Consider the following 17,970-nt stretch of genomic DNA (forward strand, 5'->3'; position numbering starts at 1 on the left):
GAGTTTCTTGAGCAGAAAAAACGTGAGCAAGTGGGACAGAAGCAAGTGCTAAAAGCCACCCCCTCCACAAACGCTGCTGCTCTGAGAGCGTCGTACTTAGTGGCTAGCCGTGTTGCTAAGGCTAAGAAACCTTTCACTGTTGGTGAAGAATTGATTCTGCCTGCTGCCAAGGACATGTGCCGTGAACTGTTGGGAGAAGCTGCAGCTAACAAGGTGGCACAGGTTTCTCTTTCAGTTAGCACAGTTTCAAGGAGAATCGATGACATAGTGGAGGACATCGAAGCACAGCTGTTGGAAAGGCTTAACAAGTCACCATGGTATGTTATCCAGGTCGATGAGTCTATCGATATTGATAACAAGGCAATACTGCTGGTTTATGTGCGATATATATTTCTAGACGATGTGCACGAGGATATGTTGTATGCACTGCCGCTGCCAACTAACACAACTGGGGCAGAACTATTCAAGTCTTTGAATGACTACATGTCAGGCAAACTGGACTGGTCATTCTGTGTTGGAATATGCACAGAAGGGGCTGCAGCTATGACTGGACGGCTGTTTGGTTTCACTAACCGAGTCAAAGAGGTTGCTCCTGAATGCCAGTCTACACACTGTCATACACAGGGAAATGCTGGCTAGCCGAAAAATGTCTAAACAACGTATTAAGTAACGTTGTTGAAGTTATCAATCACATCAAAGCAAAAGCCCTTAACTCAACCCTAGATTTTTTGAATGGCTGGATAATTGAAAACTGTTGAAAGAGCTTGACAATTTTTGACAAATGACGAAACTAGAGGAGTGGTTTTACTGTTTAACAGGTTTTCTCATCAGTTTTATGAATACCTCTAGACTTACCCCATTACCTAAGTACATTCCACAAGGGCTATGTCAATTGAGTCCAAGAAACTTTCAGCTCACATGTTCCTATGCGTGAAGTGCAATTGTATTTACCAAATTTGAGAGTAGGTGAAGAGCCTAAAACTCAACCCTAAGAAAACAAAATCGATGGTGGTAAGCAAAACAAACACTAAAGACTCATTCATGATGGCATCATTACAAGTGAATGGACAAGACATTGAACAGGTGCGAAAGTTTGATTATCTTGGCAGTTGTCTGACAGATGATGGGAAATGTGAAGTTGAGATCAGAAGGAGAATAGGTATGGCTAAGACCCAGTTCATAAAGCTAAAAGATCTACTATGCAATCGGAAGGTAGACATTCAAAGTAGAATCCGCTTCCTCGAGTGTTACGTACGGTCAGTGCTGAGGTATGGATCAGAAACATGGCCCTGAAGAAGGATGACATGAAACGAATTAATGCTTCTGAAATGTGGTGCTATCGACAAATGTTGAACATCAGCTGGGTAGAAAAAGTTTCAAATGAGAGGGTTTTGTCCAAAGTTGATAGACCATGGATACTGCTGGAGAAGATCATGAAGTTAAAAATTGCTTATTGTGGACACGTTATGCGGAGAGATAACATCTTGTCGGTCTTGCTATATGGAAAGGTGGAGGGAAAGAAAGGAAGAGGAAGGCAAAGAACAACATGGCTGGATAACATCAAGGATTGGACCGAGCTGGACAAGACCAGGGATGTTGTGGACAAGTGTCGGGACAGAGCGGCATGGAGGAAAATCGTCCACCAACTGGAAATTCCAGATGCGACTTAACAACGACGACGAGCCTCTCAACAAAATCCGGGCCATTACCTTTTCTGTCTCCTCACAGATTTACTGACATTGATAGGTTCGAGTGTTTCCTATTTCTTTTGGAAGTGATTTTTATTTATATTCTGGTTTGCTTTCATATAAAGTGATGTACTCTGATTTTTTTTGAGGCATCAGTTTTATTATCCCAGTGAAAAAGTATCAAATAAGAAATGTTACTTTTTCCCTTAAATCAGATTATTGGTAGGATGAGTTCAATTAATTAAACATGCACTCTATGATAGCAGAGTGTTGGATAGCAATTAGAACAGGAAACATTTAAACCTGAACTCCAAATTTTGCATTCTGATGCCTTATGTACTGCTATCCTTGCTGAACGTAGGACAAGAATCAAATCTAGAGATTTCTTAATCCTTGTGACACAAGCCCTCTGCTCTAAAATGTTGGTGGTCATTTTTGTTGATTGATGTCTCTGGTATTCTATTTTTATAGAATTGCCCCAGGGTCTATTCAGAATGTGTTTTGAAAGCCCAAGGAATTGACCTTGCTCTCTTATTTTTTTTAAAAAGAGACACTTTTAATTGCAAAATTTTTCTACATTGCTGAATTCTTTCAGAACCATGGTTAGAATTTTGACCTGTTTAACTTTGCTTGTTTTATGTCTGATTACTAGTGAAATACATTATGAAACAAATAATGGTACTTTGCGATTTTTAAACCTTCTAGAAGTTTTGGGTAATGGACAGGTAATCATGCTTTAAATGTAAATCATGGACAGCTTCTGTTTGAGAGGATTGTGACCTTGAGTGAATTTACTTGTCACAGAAGTAGTTATTGACATTTGCAAATAGCAAATTCACAAGCAAAACAGGTAAAACGTGTTGCCTCGGTGTTCTTATGAAGTGCCAACAAGCATTTGAATTGTAAAAGCAAATTTCACGGCATTTTGACAGTTTTGCTGTGGAAATTCAACCGTCCAACAGAACCTCTGCCGCCCCAAGCCATTTCCGAGCATCTTGGCTCAGGTGCAAGAGGCCGTTGTCCCAGAACCCCAGGCTAATAGAACTTTGGAGGTATTGGAACTTGACATTCTGGAGAAAGTTCTTCACTTTTATTTGTGTTTGTAGAATTTATCTGGTTTACATTTTATTTACTGAGAAAACCAATGCAGACTTGCAGGTGTTCATTTAAGAATGAAGATTAATGTGAGTAATTAGAGCATTTGTCGGTTAAAAATACAGCTGTATTCTTCAGTACTGTTTTGCATTTTCAACAGAGTGTTTAGGGGTCGCTTTTTTTCCGATTCACTGTCTGTCCAGCAACTCTGTTTATTATTTAACATTGTGCACTTCACCTATTCTGCTTAGTATCAACTTAACGTGGGTCTGTTTGTAGTCTTTGGTCTCGTGTATACCAATTCTACATGCTCTGTGACTTATAGGAAAGACTCATGCTTATAACGGTTGATTGCTGAATTAATAAATAGAGCAACAGATGTCCAATTATAGAATGATTTAATGATATCATTGCAGCTTTAGCAATCAAATAATAATTAAAATGTGTTTTTATTTGCTTGTGATGGGTTGTGGGAGCTGATTATAAAGATCCACCTTTGATTCAATAGATGGCATCAGGAATTGTAACTGCAATTCAGTTTTGCTTTCACAATATGTTACTTTCAAAGAGAATTCCATATACAGCTCTTCACAAAAAACATAAATCGGCATTATCATTTGCTTATGGCAAATGTATGAAATTATTATACAGACATTGTGTGGAATAATACATAAATTAATTAACAAAGGCTGTATATAATTGCAAAAGTATAATTTGATGATTTTATTGAACCCATTTATTTATTAAACCGTGAGAAGAAAGTATATGTTAATTCTGACCTTCAGAATACTAGCTGCAGTACTAGATCTTTTATTTGGATAATTTGTTTTTTTTTATTCCTTTTGAGTCAAAGGGATTAATGTATCTGATGCTGTAAAAGTCATTGTTAATTGAGACTTCATGGATATTCTCTCCAAATAATATTTATTATCTCATTAGAAAATGATTATGGTTCTGTTTTATAGATCTGCATCAGCTTGCAGCCATAATTTTCTGTCCTTTAATGATTTCAGATCTTATATTTTTGACTTATTGGTCATTTAATGCTGTGATGGTTCGTGTATGGTGATTCATTTTGCTACCCTAATTAAACTCATTTCTGTTTTAAACTGGAAAGTTTGAGATTTGAGGTATTACTAACCACATCACCATAATTAGAAGTTTTTTTTCCATTAAATATACAATTCACTCTGATATTCAATTCTAAAAGTGGCGTGATTGGTTTATGTCTTCAACTCTCAACTCCAGATGGGAAAGTTAGGTTGAAGAGTGAACCAGTAACAGTGAGGTTTGGAATTACAATTTCAAGAACCTAGTAGGATAATAGGAGAGCTGGAGTAAATGTACTTGCTAGAATTAACAAATGACAATAGAAAAATTGGGCCAGATATTGATAAAATAGAAGCAGAATGCACTTAGATAGAGAGGAAAGACAAAATAATGAAAGATCATTGACCTGAAACATTAACTCAGCTGTTTTTCTTGACAGGTGATGTCTGACTTGCTGAGTAATTCTAGCATGTCCAGTTTTCGTTTATTGATTGATTGATTGATTGATTATTTGGAGATCAGCATGGTAACAGGCCCTTCCAGCCCAACAAGCCTGCGGCACCCAGGAACACCTGATAACCAACTAGCCCCTATATCTCTGGAATGTGGGACAGACCAGAGCACTTGATGGAAAGCCATACAGTCATAAGAAGAACGTACAAACTCCTTACAGACAGCGGTGTTAAACCTAGCACTGTAAAGCATTATGCTAAATACTATGCTATGAGAGATAAAAACAGACCAATATCACTAATAAGGGTAGTCTAAAGATAATCCAAAAATGGGAAAGGGGGACGCATAAGATATCTTCAAACAAATCAGAAAATGATTAGCAAATATAGAATATTGTGCATTGCAAATACAGTAAATCTCTGATATTCCACCATCAGATTATTCAGAAATTCTGATGGTTCAGTATTTGTCTCACTGATGTCTTGTTTCTTACACTCTCTTTAAACTCACTAGAGCCCCATTTCTCATGCTCCTTTTAAAACCCACCAGTTTCAGTATATTCCTATAAAATGAAAGGCTGGTAATTTTCCACAATATATATTTGCACTGTGAAACCCATTTGTTTCACACATGGTACAGGATGTCACTTTTGCAGTAGTTCTGTAGAATTTCCATTACAAGATACAGTGTCCGTTGGTGAAGGGTTAATATTATTACCAATTGCATGACAAAAATATTATTTTCAGTTACATTTTTGTATATCAGTTTTTGTCTAAATTGCACTTGCTTCCTTTCAGGACACACAGCCATTTGCCAATGCCCACGATGTGCTGTCTCATTCTCGGTCACGTAGCAATGTTTTGAATAAAGTTGAACATGCACAACAGCGCTGGAAAAGACAAGTTCAAGAACAGAGAAAGTCTGTTTTCGATCGTCATGTTGTCCTCAGCTAAAAACACTGCCTTTTAAAGATTTTGCAGGAAAACTCAGTGGACCGACAAATCTGATCTCTTCAGGATTTCACCTGCTGATAGAATTTCTTTAACTTTGATACCCTGATGTAAATTCTTTGGCACATGTGTAATAATCACACTTGTGTTTGATAATATCTTGTTATTGGGATTTTCATTTGCATTTGGAGAGTTTACCCTAACTTTTGCCCATCAATAAATTTATGGTATAGTTGTGGAACAAGTTGTACAAGATAACATCGTTAACATTAATTATAAGCTAATTATAAAAATGTATCTAAAAATTACTATTTTCCTTGATGCTTTAATTATGTGGTTAAGTTACAAAAATTTTGGAAGTTACTGTACATAGTATTTTGAGCTGTTATAAAATTAGCAACCTTAATAATGATCACAGGATGCCTGTAAAACAAAACAAATTCTTTGTAAAAGTCTAAGCACTCCCTGTCGTAAAGGAAGTGCCTAAGATATTTGTTGACACCCAACAATTAATTTTCATTTTTATTTTTAAACTGAGTCTTTAATGAATTAATGAAACCTAAAGATGACAACTATAAACACAATTATAAAGGTAACTAATCAAATATTAGTGTATGTTCTGGCTGAGCAGTTGTTTACGACCAATCTGATGAAGTGTAGAAAAAAAAATCAACACTGATGGTAACACTGATTAAAAATAGTTTGTGTATTGTTGCATACCCATATGTTGCAGAAATAATCATTTAAATATTATGTTGGGCTAATGATACACCTTTTAAAGTTATTTGTTTTACACTATTTTACACCAATAAGTGTTGAAGTGCCTGTTCTTCATTCTGCTTTAATGGATGGGTTTTCTATAGTCTTGGATATGTTTCATTCGCATTTTACTTCCTATCTTCCTTTAGCAATAAAGACTTATTCCAGGTGGCAAAATTCTGGTGGTTTAGTAGCTCTGTTCCAGCTACATTTCTCAAGTGTTAGCTAAGATATTCTGTTGTGGAACTGTACTACAGTGGAAAACACTATTGCCAAGTTCAATGTTGTTTGCACCTATCTATGCACTTGAAGTATTGAACAAGTGACCAACAGGTTGTGAGTAGACAATCTGGCCAGTCAGTAACATTTTTCTTTCCTGCAGCAAATGGGTAATGAGACTGGATTTTATCATATTTTTTCTGTCACATCTGCCTTGCACCTAAAGTCTGCTGATTTTTTTAAATCTAGTGATTGAACAAAAGATGATTATTCTTTGTATTTAGTGCTGTAATTGCCAAGGAGGAGGCTAGACCTTGTATATTTGGGTATTAACATGAAGATTACCTACGTTTTTATTTCATATGTTATGATTTTTTTTCTGTCTGTGAAATCTGTCACTTCTATCAGCTATAGGTTTTCTCTCCAGAATATTTTATAACTATCTGCTAGAATAATTGGAAAATTGGTATTTTGCTGCTTTATTTCCTGTAAAAGGGAGCTCTTTGAACAATGCCTCATCTAAAACTAACTTGTCCATGTGGTAAACTGGGCATCAGGGTCTATTAATACATATGGACCATGTTCAGTTTTATCTGATGTACAACTGGCAACATGTTGGTATTTTTACTGGTTAATGTAGGCCACAATGTTGGGCAGACAAAAAGTTTACTTTTAAAACTGCACTTGTGTTTTAATTTTACTCACTAGTAAACTCCAGCATTGTAATCTGATTTGACATTGATTGCTAGCATGTTTAAATTTGAAATCAAATTAGATCTTTCCACAAGAAAATTGATAAGATGCATCTCTTTATAATTTTGCATAATTCAATCAATGAATTCTCACTGTTAACATATTATTGCTGCACAATTAACCAAATGTCAGGATTTAATGGAGACTTCAAATTCAATTCAGTAATGAAAAGAACTACATAGTACTAAATCCTTAATGTAAGGCGTATATCTCTCCCAAAATTCCCCCCTTTGGCTTTTTCTCCAAATAATATAATATAAATATCATAAGATGTAATTAATAAACATTTTTAAAATCTTGTTTCTTGAAATTACTAATTGTTCAATTGCAGTGGGTGATAATCAGTCATGATATATATTTTACACAAGTTGAACTTTGATCCAATTCGGATCCTAACTGATTATTTCTAATTCTCTATTTCAGAGTTGCCAAAATTTTAATCATTTTTGAATGCCTCATTGAAATCACCACACTTAGATCTTGACAAGCTACTGTAGCAAAAAATAAAGTAACTGATGAAACATTTTACAGAAAGGCCTTAATGAAAGATGTTGATGTCATTATGAATAAGTTATGTTTGAAACACCCAATACTTCATTAAATCAGTCAAACATTAATTGCATCTTTTGGATATTCTCTTTTTTCATTATCTTTCATATTTCATTTAAGAATTAATTTAATTCATTTTGAATACATCTATGAAAACTTTCAGCAATAGCTTATCATTGACCATTTAACATTTTACTTTTCCATTGGGTGGGGGAATGCTTTGCTCATCAATTTAAATCTCCTCTTCAATGTTTTTAAGTTGTACCAGTTATCTCATCAACAGACAAATAATCTATCTCATTATTTATTATAATTATAAAACAATATAAGTCAATTCCTCATCATCGCAGTCACTTGGCTTCTATACTGGTTAATTAAACAAATCTATTAATATATTTCATGATATTTTCTTGTATTAATCCTATTTTCCTTTTGCATCAGTACTGTAGCTCTCAACATTGCCCTGGGTAAATTATTGTAAGTAATTGAAACAGCGATCTTCCTACATTATATTTGGTGAATTACCTTTTTGAATGAACCACTTAATGGCTCTTAAGGATTTATTCAGCTGTTAGTCAATGGATGTATCATGTGGTTTTCTCCTTTTTTTTCTCCCTCTCTTATGGAATTATTTGAAACTTTATCATTCAAGAAGTTTAAACAAGATTGTATCAGCCTAAAAAATAATATCACTATCTTCACAATGTAGAAGTTAATGACCATATGATATATCTTCAGGATTTCACCTCTGTCTATTTTAGTAGCATGCATTAACACACTTCAACAAAAATGCTTTCATAGAGTCAATAAACTTGCTTTGTTTTAAGTTCTTGTCCAACTAGAGCTAATTCTTTTGTTAGGACTCATCAAGTCACCTACCATATGAATAAAAGCAGGTTCAATTTGACTTTGCAAATAGACTTTATATTTTCCCCATCAGCGCGCGCACACACACATTTTGTAAAATCAAGACTTGAGCTCCTAATCTTCTGTACTTTGTTTTAAGATTTACAGTGAAACTTTGTATATCTTTATCTTTAATAAATTTATTTCTGTACAATTTAATAATATTTCTATCATTGCTTTACACCCCTCTGATGGAGTTTTCATTCATTCACTTGTAAGCTCAAAAGCCTACAAAATATATGACATTAATGTAGCAGATTGTATCTTCCATCTTTAATACAGGAAAAATTTCCAATATGCTACACATAAACATCATCAGACTTCTGCAGCACCTATAGGTGCTGATGCCCAAATGCTTCAAAAAATGTGGTAAGTTTTTGGAATGAAAATCAAAAAAAATTGTGGATAGTCATAAAGCACAAAAGCAGGCCTTTCAGCTTAACTCATCCATGCTGATTAACTGTGTTAGTCTCATTTGCTTGTGTTTGGCCAATATCCCTCCTTTCCTACGCATATAACTCTAACCTCCTCTGGTAGCTTGTTCCATATATTTGCTACACTCCTGTCTCTATCAAAGTTTTCCCTTCTCACTTTAAACTTGTGCCCTCTAGCTTTCGACTCACCCACCCTGGGAAAAACAACTTTGGCTATTCTCCCAATAAATGTCTGTCATGATTTTATAAACCTTTACAAAGTCACCCTTCAGCCTCCTATATTTCAGGGAGATTGTCCTAGCCTACCCTGCCTCTCATAACCCAAGTCCTACAGTCCAGTATCATGGTAAATCTTTGTACACCCTCTCCAGTTTAATGACATCTTTCCTTTTGAAGGGTGAACAGAACTATTTGGTACTTTAATGTGACCTTACCAATGTTTTGAATAGCTCTGATGTTCCAACTCCTGTACTCTGTATTCTGACAGCTGAAGGCAATTATGCCAAACTTTTTCCTTCACCACCCAATCAACCTATGATGCTGCTTTCAAAGAATCTGCACCCTTAGATCTCTCTTCTACAACACTCCCCAGGCCTTACCACTTACTGTGCCAGTCCTGCTCTGGTGTTTCTTACCATAAGGCAACAACTTGCATTGCTTGAACTGAACTCCGTGCCATTCCTTGGCCTAGTGGCCCAGTAAATCAATATCCCATTGTAATTTTGGATAACCTTCTCTGCTGTAGCACCAACTTTAGTATCATCCACAAACTTACTAACCATTGTCAACCAAATCATTAATATAAATGAAGAACGTTAGAAGACCCAGTGCAGCACACAACTGATTACAGGCCTCCAATCTGAAGAACAATCCTCAGTCTCCTACTGTAAAGCCACTTTTGGATCCAATTTGCTATTTTGTATGGATCCTATGTGATTTAACTTTCTGAACTAACCTACCATGCTGTACCTTGTCAAGGGCCATGCTGAAGTCCATGTAGAAAATATCTACTGCATTTCCCTCTTCTATCTTGATTATCTTGTCAAAAAACTAAAGCAAATTCATGAGACACCATTTCCAATATACAAAGCCAGGCTGACTATCACTAATCAGTCCTTTCCAAATACATGCAGATCTCTCTCTCAGAATCCTTTCCAATAACTTACCCACCATCAACATTAGGCCCACTGGTCTAGAGTTCCCAGGCTTTTATTTGTACAAAACTAGCCTTACTTCCATCTTCTAGCACTGCAGATGATATTGGAGAGGTGCTCCGTTGGTCGGGATCGACCATGAATGTTGTTATCTACGTAGCTGGTGCAGAACCAGCAGTCAATGCGCAAGCCAGGGTAGTACGATATGGAGAGCAAGCTGTCGCCTATGCAGCAGGCTCTCTGTCTCCACATAGCTGACTAATCCAAAGGAACAGTGGAGACCAAAACTATTCGGCACCAATGGCATTGCAGGAGTTGCTGGTCAATGCTGAACTCAATGTAAACATAGAAACATAGAAAATAGGTGCAGGAGTAGGCCATTCGGCCCTTCGAGCCTGCACCGCCATTTATTATGATCATGGCTGATCATCCAACTCAGAACCCAGCCTTCCCTCCATACCCCCTGACCCCCGTAGCCACAAGGGCCATATCTAACTTCCTTTTAAACATAGCTAATGAACTGGCCTCAACAGTTTGCTGTGGCAGAGAATTCCACAGATTCACCACTCTCTGTGTGAAGAAGTTTTTCCTAATCTCGGTCCTAAAAGGCTTCCCCTCTATCCTCAAACTGTGACCCCTCGTTCCAGCTCTGCATTTTTCCTCAGGGTTTACTCCCGAAGCCTTCCCCATGAGTTTTTATAACCATGAGTCAGTGAAGGTTTGAGATCAGAGCTTTCTTTCTTCTAGATGAGCTGCCAACTGTGGTTGACATCCACCATCTGTCCAAATGTACATGATATTGATGAAACAACTATCTCTGCAAGGGGCCCTTCAGTTTCTATCCTTGCTTCCTACAATGACCTAGGATGCACCTGATCAGGCCCCAGAGGTTTACCTACCTTTATGTGTTTTAAGCACCTTCTCTTCTTTAATATGGACTCTCTTCAAGATACGAGGGGTGATTGATAGGTTCATGGCCTAAGGTAGAAGGAGTCAATTTTAGAAAACCTAGCACATTTATTTTTCAACATAGTCCCCTCCTACATTTACACACTTAGTCCAGCAGTCGTGGAGCATACGGATCCTGGACCTCCAGAAAGTGTCCACAGCAGGGGTGATTGATAAGTTTCTGGCCTAAGGTAGAAGGAGATGAGTTATTAACTTCAAACTTTCTGCATAATCACTCAAAGAGTTGACCTGCATGTGCATGTAACGAGAACTGTATAACTCATCTCCTTCTACCTTAGGCCACGAACTTATCAATCACCCCTGCTGTGGACACTTTCTGGAGGTCCAAGATCCGTATGCTCCACGACCGCTGGACTAAGTGTGTAAATGTAGGAGGGGACTATGTTGAAAGATGAGTATGCTAGGTTTTCTAAAATTGACTCCTTCTACCTTAGGCCATGAACATATCAATCACCCCTCATATCACTATTAACTGTTAAGAAAAATCCCAAGGAGATCAACACGTATGCGAAGAACAGGGGATATCTAGAGTGAAGGTAGGACCAGCCAAGGATATTAGAGGAAAACATAAACACAATAAATTCTACAGATGCTGGAAATCCAAACCCAAAGCAACACACACAAACTGCTGTTGGCAACAGGTCAAGCAGCATTTCTGGAGAGGAATAATATTCGCTGTTTTGAGCCAAGACCCTTTTTTCAGGATTGGAAAGGAAGGAGAAAGCTGCTGGATTAAAAAGGTGGGTTGAGGGGAAGGAGGATAGCTAGAAGGTGATAGGTGAAGCCAGGTGGGTGGGAAACAAAAAGGTCTGGCGATGAGGGAATCTGATAGGAGAGGAGAATGGACCATAGAAGAAAGGGGTGGAGGAGGAGACCCCAGGGGAAGATGATAGGCAGGTGACAAGAGGGAAGAGGCCAGAGTGCAGAATAGAAGAAAAGAGGAAGAGGAGGGAAATTTTTTTACAGGAAGGAGAAATCAATATTCATGCCATCAGGTTGGAGGCGTCCCAGACAGAATATAAGATGTTGCTCCTCGTCCCTGAGGGTGGCCTCATCATGGCACAAGGGAAAGCCATGGATCGTAGCAGAAGAAATGTGCCTGGAGTTATCGGAGGTAGGGGAAGTCCTTAATGAATACTTTGTTTCAGTATTCACCAGTGAGGGGTTCTTGAGGTTTGTAAGAGCAATGTAAAATAGGCTGATGTACAGTATTAGAAAATGTCAATGTTAAGAAAGAGAATGTGCTGGAACTCTTGAAAAAGACATTACTATAGGTAAGTTCCCAGGGACAAATGGGATACTACAGGAAGTGAGGGACAAGATTGCTGTGCCATTGGCAATGATCTTTTCAACCTCACTGGCCAAAGGAGTAGTACCAAAGGATTGGAGAGTGGCAAATATTATTTCTTTGTTCAAGAAATAGGGGCAACGCTAGGAATAAGAATCAGTGAGTTTTATTCAGTGTTGGTAAATTTATTGGAAACAACTCTTAGAGACAGGACATATGGGCATTTAGAGAAATATAGTCTGATTAGGGATAGCCAGCATAGTTTTGTGAGGAGCAGGTCATGCCTCACGGGCCTGATTGAACTCTTTGTGACAAAGCATATTGATGAAGGTTGGGCCATATATGGGTTTTAGAAAGGCATGTAATAAGGTTTCCCAAAGGGTAGGCTCATTCAGAAAGCTGGGAGGCATGGGATCCAGGGAAACCTGATTGTATGGATACAGAATTGGCTTGTCCAGAGAAGGCATAGGTTGTAGAGGTCTAGAGATCTGTGACAAGTGGTGTGCTGCAGGGATTTGTTCTGGGTCCCCTGCTCTTTGGGTGTGTTTTTTTATACATGACTTGGATGAGGAAGTAGAAGGGTGGGTTAGTAAATCTGCAGATGACACAAAGTTTGGTGGAGTTGTGTATAGTGTGGAGGGTTATCATAGGTTTCAATGGGACATTGGCAGGATGCAGAGTTGGTCTGAGAAGTGGCAGATAGAGCTCAACCTGGAAAAGTGCAAATCATTCACTTTGGAAGGTCAAATTGCAAGGCAGAAAATACATAGGTAATGGCAGGATTGTTAGTAGTCTGAGGGAACAGAGGGATCTCGGAGTTCACATCCATAGTTCCGTCCAGGTTGTCACGGAAGGTGATAAGGTTGTTAAGAAGGTGTATGTTGTTGTTGGCCTTTATCAGTCAGGAGACTCAGTTCAAGAGCTGCAAAGTAATGTTGCAGCTCTATCAAACCCTCTTTAGACCACTCTTGGAATATTGTGTTCACTTCTGATCACTTCATTATAGGAAGGATGTGGAAGTTTTACAGAGGGTGCAGAGCAGATTTACCAGGTTGGGGAGCATGTCCAACAAAAATAGACTGAGCAAGCTTGGGTTTTTCTCTTTAAAGCTAGAGGAATGAGAGGTGACTTGATAGAGGTGTACAAGGTGATAAAAGGCATAGATCAAGTGGATAATCAGAGACTTTTTCCCAGGCAGAAATGGCTAATACGAGGGGTCATAATTTTAAGGTGATCAGAGGAAAGTATAGGGAGGATGTCAGAGGTTAGTTTTTTTTTACAAAGAATGTAAAAAATGACCCAGGCAGATACAACTGGATCATTTAAGAAACTCTTAGATAGGCATATGGGTGATAGAAAATGGAAGGCTTTGTAGGATGGAATGGTTAGGTTGTTCTTAGAGTAGGTTAAAAAGTTGATGCAGCCTCGTTGGCCGAGGGGCCTGTACTGGGCTGTATTATATTCTATGTTCTAACTTCCGGAGTTTCCTAGCATCCATATCGTTCCCTGTGGTAAATACAGAAGAGAAATATTCTTTAAGAACCTCACCCATCTCCTATAGATTCTCACTTTCTGTAGATGACCTTGTTGACCCCATCCTCTCCCCAGTTACTCTACTGCCCTTAACATACTTGTAGAATCTCTTTAGGTTATCCTTATTGCAGAAGCTACTTGATGTCCCTTCTTCCCTCCTAATTTCCTTCATAAGGATACTTCTACACCCCCTACACTCCTCGAGGACTGACTTGATCCCACCTGCCTGTACCTGACAACTGCCTCCCTTTTCTTCCCCAGTTCTTCACTATTGCTCAGCAGCCCTGGCCCTGCGTCAGCCTTACCCTTCTCTCTAAAAATGGTGTATGGGGTGTCAGGGAGGGGTAGCACCTCTGGTGGGGAAACATGTCGCGTCCTTTTCAAGGCAATTTGTCCACCTTTGGTCCCCACCTGGCACTCAGCTCTCACTTGTGGCTCCCTGTAGCTGTTTGCATGTGACAGCAGCCACCCCCCGGGCAACGGCTTCGACAAGCCGGCTAAACCAGGTGAGGGTAGCCGACGGGTCCCAAAGACAGACTCCAGCGGATTGAGCAGACGAGACCAATGGAAGGTCCAACAGTCTCTGCAAGCGTCATGGAACATGTAGAGCACGACAAGACACAGAAGACGTCCTGGTCATCCACTGCACCTAGTCCCATCTCCAGCCGTCTCGATTCTGTCTTGTCACTGGTTCCAGATGGGAATTGGGAAGAGAGAGTGAGGCTGACACTGCGCAACTCTTCCTCACTTAAATCCAGACCACGCCCTAGTCTTGACACCATCAATGGTGTCGAGTCTTCATCAACATCGATGATGGACGAACATGGAACAGGATCATGCAGTCCCTGAGCTTTTACTTTCTCACTTTTAAAAGCTTTCCTCTTGGCAACATTCCCCTTATCTGCAAACCGTCTTCCCTAATGAACTTCTGTAAGTTCCTGTATTATACCATCTAAATAGGCCCTGCCCCAATATGTGGATCAGTTTTCCCTAACAATTTCAAAACTAATAGAATTATGATCACTGGTTTCAAAGTGCTCCCCCACTGGCACTTCAATCACTTGCCCTACTTTATTTCACAAGAGGTCAATACTGCATGGTCCTTTGGTAAGACAGCAACACGCTCGGTCACAGCAACCTCTCCAGCTGCAAACAACTGGGGGAGATGATGTGGCACGACAGGCATCCATGCTGGGTTAGGGGATGGCCATTCCTGTAGGTGCTGCTCTCCAGTGTTTGCTCGGTGAAAGACAAGCTTGATTGCATTTGTCTGCAACTGCACCAGCGTGTAATGATGGGACTGCTGTAGGCTGGTTCTTGCTGACAACATCTCATGCATCACCGTTCTACAGGACATGACACATAGGGACGTGGGCTATTTTTTTGTGACTATATGTTTATTGCTATCGTCATTACATGAGCTGTATGTGCCTTGTGCTGTTTATGACTGTTGGTACTGTGTTTTCACCTTGACCCTGGAGGAACACTGTTCTGTTTGGCTGTATTCATGGGTATTCATGTATGGTTGAATGACAATTAAATCTGAACTTGAACTTAAAAACCTGGGCCTCTGTTCCTTCTTCTGCAATTGGATCCTTGACTTCATCGGAGGACCACAGCCAGTGAAGATCGGAAATAACATCTCCTCCTCGCTGACAATCAACACTGGCACACATCAAGGATGCATGCTTAGCCCACAGCTCTGCTCACTCTACACCCAGAACCATGTGGCTAAGTACAGCTCAATTTGCCAATGACACAACTATTGTTGGCAGAATTTCAGGTAGTGTGGAGGAAGCATACAGGAGTGAGACAGATCAGCTGGTTGAATGGTGTTGCAACAACAACCTAAAATTCAACGTCAGTAAGACCAAGACATTGATTGTGGACTTCAAGAAGAGGAAGTTCTCACTGAAGGATCAACAGTGGAAAGAGTGAGCAGTTTCAATTCTCTGAAGATCTATCCTGGGTCCAACATATTGATGCAATTACAAAGAAGGTACGATAGCAGCATTATTTCAGTAAGAGTTTGAGTAGATTTGGTGTGCCACCAAAGACTCTCGCAAATTTCTACAGATGTACTATGGAAAGCAATCTAATTGGTTGCATCACTGTTTGGTATGGAGGGGCCACAGCAGCAGTAAGTAACGCAGCCAGCTCCATCACAGGCAGTAGCCTCCCAGCAGCAAGGACATCTTCAAAAGACGATACCTGAAAAAGATGGAATCCATCATTAAGGACCCCCCATCACTCAGGACATGCTCTTTTCTCATTGCTACCATCAGGGAGGAGGAACAGGAGCCTGAAGATACACACTCAACATTTTAGGAATAGCTTCTTTTCCTCCCACCGATTTCGGTATGGACAATAAACCCACGTACAGTACCTCATTGTGGACTTCAGGCATGTTAGGAGCCACACTCACGTCCCCATCTACATTAACGTGTATCAAGCTTCCTATTCCTTGGTGTCCACATTTCCGAGGATCTCACCTGGTCCCTGAACTCCTCCAATCCTGATCAAAAAGGCACAACAGCGCCTTTATTTCCTGCGGACCATCAATAAAGCTCACCTCTGTCTCATACTGACGGACTTTTATCGCTGTACCATTGAGAGCATACTCACCAACTGTATCTCAGTGTGGAATGGCAATTATCTCGTATTGGACTGCAAAGCAATCCAGCGTGTGGTGAAAACTGCCCAGCGGATTATCAGCACCCAATTGCCCACCATTGAGAACATCTACCATAAATGCTGCCTGGGCAGGGCAAAAAGCATTATCAAGGATGCATCTCACATGGACTTTTTACTCTCCTCCCATCCGGTAGGCACTACAGGAGCCTTTGCTCCCACACGAGCAGGCACAAGAAGAGCTTCTTCCCTGAGGCTGTGACCCTGCTGAACCTCACATCACAATGCTAAGCAGTATTTCACCCATATTGTACTGTCTCAGTACTTTTATATTTGTGTGCTGTAGCACTTACTTTTTATTTGCAGTTATTTTGTAAATAACACTATTTGCATTTCTGGTTAGATGCTAACTGCATTTCATTGGCTTTGTATCTGTACTTGGCACAGTGACAATAAGGTTGAATCTAATCTAAACTAAACTAATCTCTCTACTTGTTTCCTTTTTGCTTGCATTTTACTTAATTTAATTAGTATCTATTTTTTATTGTAATTTATAGTTTATTATTATTATGTATTGCAATGTACTACTGCCAGAAAACAACAAATTTCATGACATATGCCAGTGATATTAAGCCTGATTTTGATTCAGATTCTGAACTGTTTTCTGAAGACACTCAAAAAATTCCACACCAACCAGATTTAACAGACTGGCATTCCCAGCCAGCGTTTGTGAAGTTAAAATCTCCTATTATTACAACCCTATTATTCTTACAGCTATCTACAATCTCCCTACATATTTTCTTCCTACTTCCCACTATTAGACAGTACATCCCATCAAAGGGGTCACTCCCTTCTCATTTCTCAATTCCACACATGAAAGCCACACTGGACAAACCTCCAGGAATATCCTCTCAAGTATTGCTGTGATGTTCCCCCTAATCAAAAATAAAAAGATGCTGGAAATCTGTTAAAAACAAATGGAATGTGTCAGTTATAGTATTTTGTCTTGATTTCCTGTTTTAGGGAGTGACTGGAAGAAAGCAGGAAGATTTAGGGAGGGAATTTCAGGGTTCTGAGTTTCTTAAATTAAATACATGGCCACCAGTAGTGAAACAGTTAAAATTAGAAGTATTGAAGAGGCTAAATTGTGAATGGCCAGGATATAAGAGGATTATAGTGGCAGATGACATTAAAAATTGGGAGCACTCAGGCCTTCCAGGGATTTGAAAATGAGGATTAAAGTTCTGTAATTGATCCATAGAGTTCGGCTAGTGTGAGATCAAAAAGACAAGATGTTCTTAGTGCAAGTTAGGAAATGGGAATTAGAAGTTCTGATGGCCCTAACTTTACAAAGGATACAATTTGAAAGGTTAACCAGGAGTACTTTAGAATGGCAGTGATAAAGACTTTCAGAAATTCATCACTAGCTGAGCAGAGGCAGTGTGAAGCCAAGTAGTTGTTATGGGTATGGAAGTAGATGGCATCAGTCCTGGAGCAGATTTGCGTTAGAATTTCACTTCCATTGATGACATCTTTATT

The 17,970-nt window shown here is 39.2% G+C and overlaps 1 protein-coding gene and 1 long non-coding RNA gene across 3 annotated transcripts in view; one reads left to right on the forward strand and one right to left on the reverse strand.

The window, feature by feature from the left end:
* tmem9b (TMEM9 domain family, member B) overlaps nt 1–10,994 on the forward strand; it is a 53,820-nt gene extending 42,826 nt beyond the window's left edge. The window contains exon 5 of one of the 2 annotated variants that reach the window (XM_063061868.1): nt 5,084–10,994. In XM_063061868.1, the coding sequence (XP_062917938.1) occupies nt 5,084–5,239 (156 nt within the window). In that variant the 3' untranslated portion in view covers nt 5,240–10,994. The remainder of the gene's footprint in view (nt 1–5,083) is intronic. The other variant, XM_063061867.1, reaches the window with a different exon arrangement.
* Nucleotides 10,995–11,412: 418 nt separating this feature from the next.
* The window catches only part of LOC134353671 (uncharacterized), a 34,359-nt gene continuing 27,801 nt past the window's right edge, over nt 11,413–17,970 (reverse strand). The window contains exon 4 of the long non-coding RNA XR_010019650.1: nt 11,413–16,011. This is a non-coding gene — a long non-coding RNA (uncharacterized LOC134353671). The remainder of the gene's footprint in view (nt 16,012–17,970) is intronic.

Source organism: Mobula hypostoma, chromosome 11 (assembly GCF_963921235.1).
Source record: "Mobula hypostoma chromosome 11, sMobHyp1.1, whole genome shotgun sequence".
Taxonomy (NCBI): domain Eukaryota; kingdom Metazoa; phylum Chordata; class Chondrichthyes; order Myliobatiformes; family Myliobatidae; genus Mobula; species Mobula hypostoma.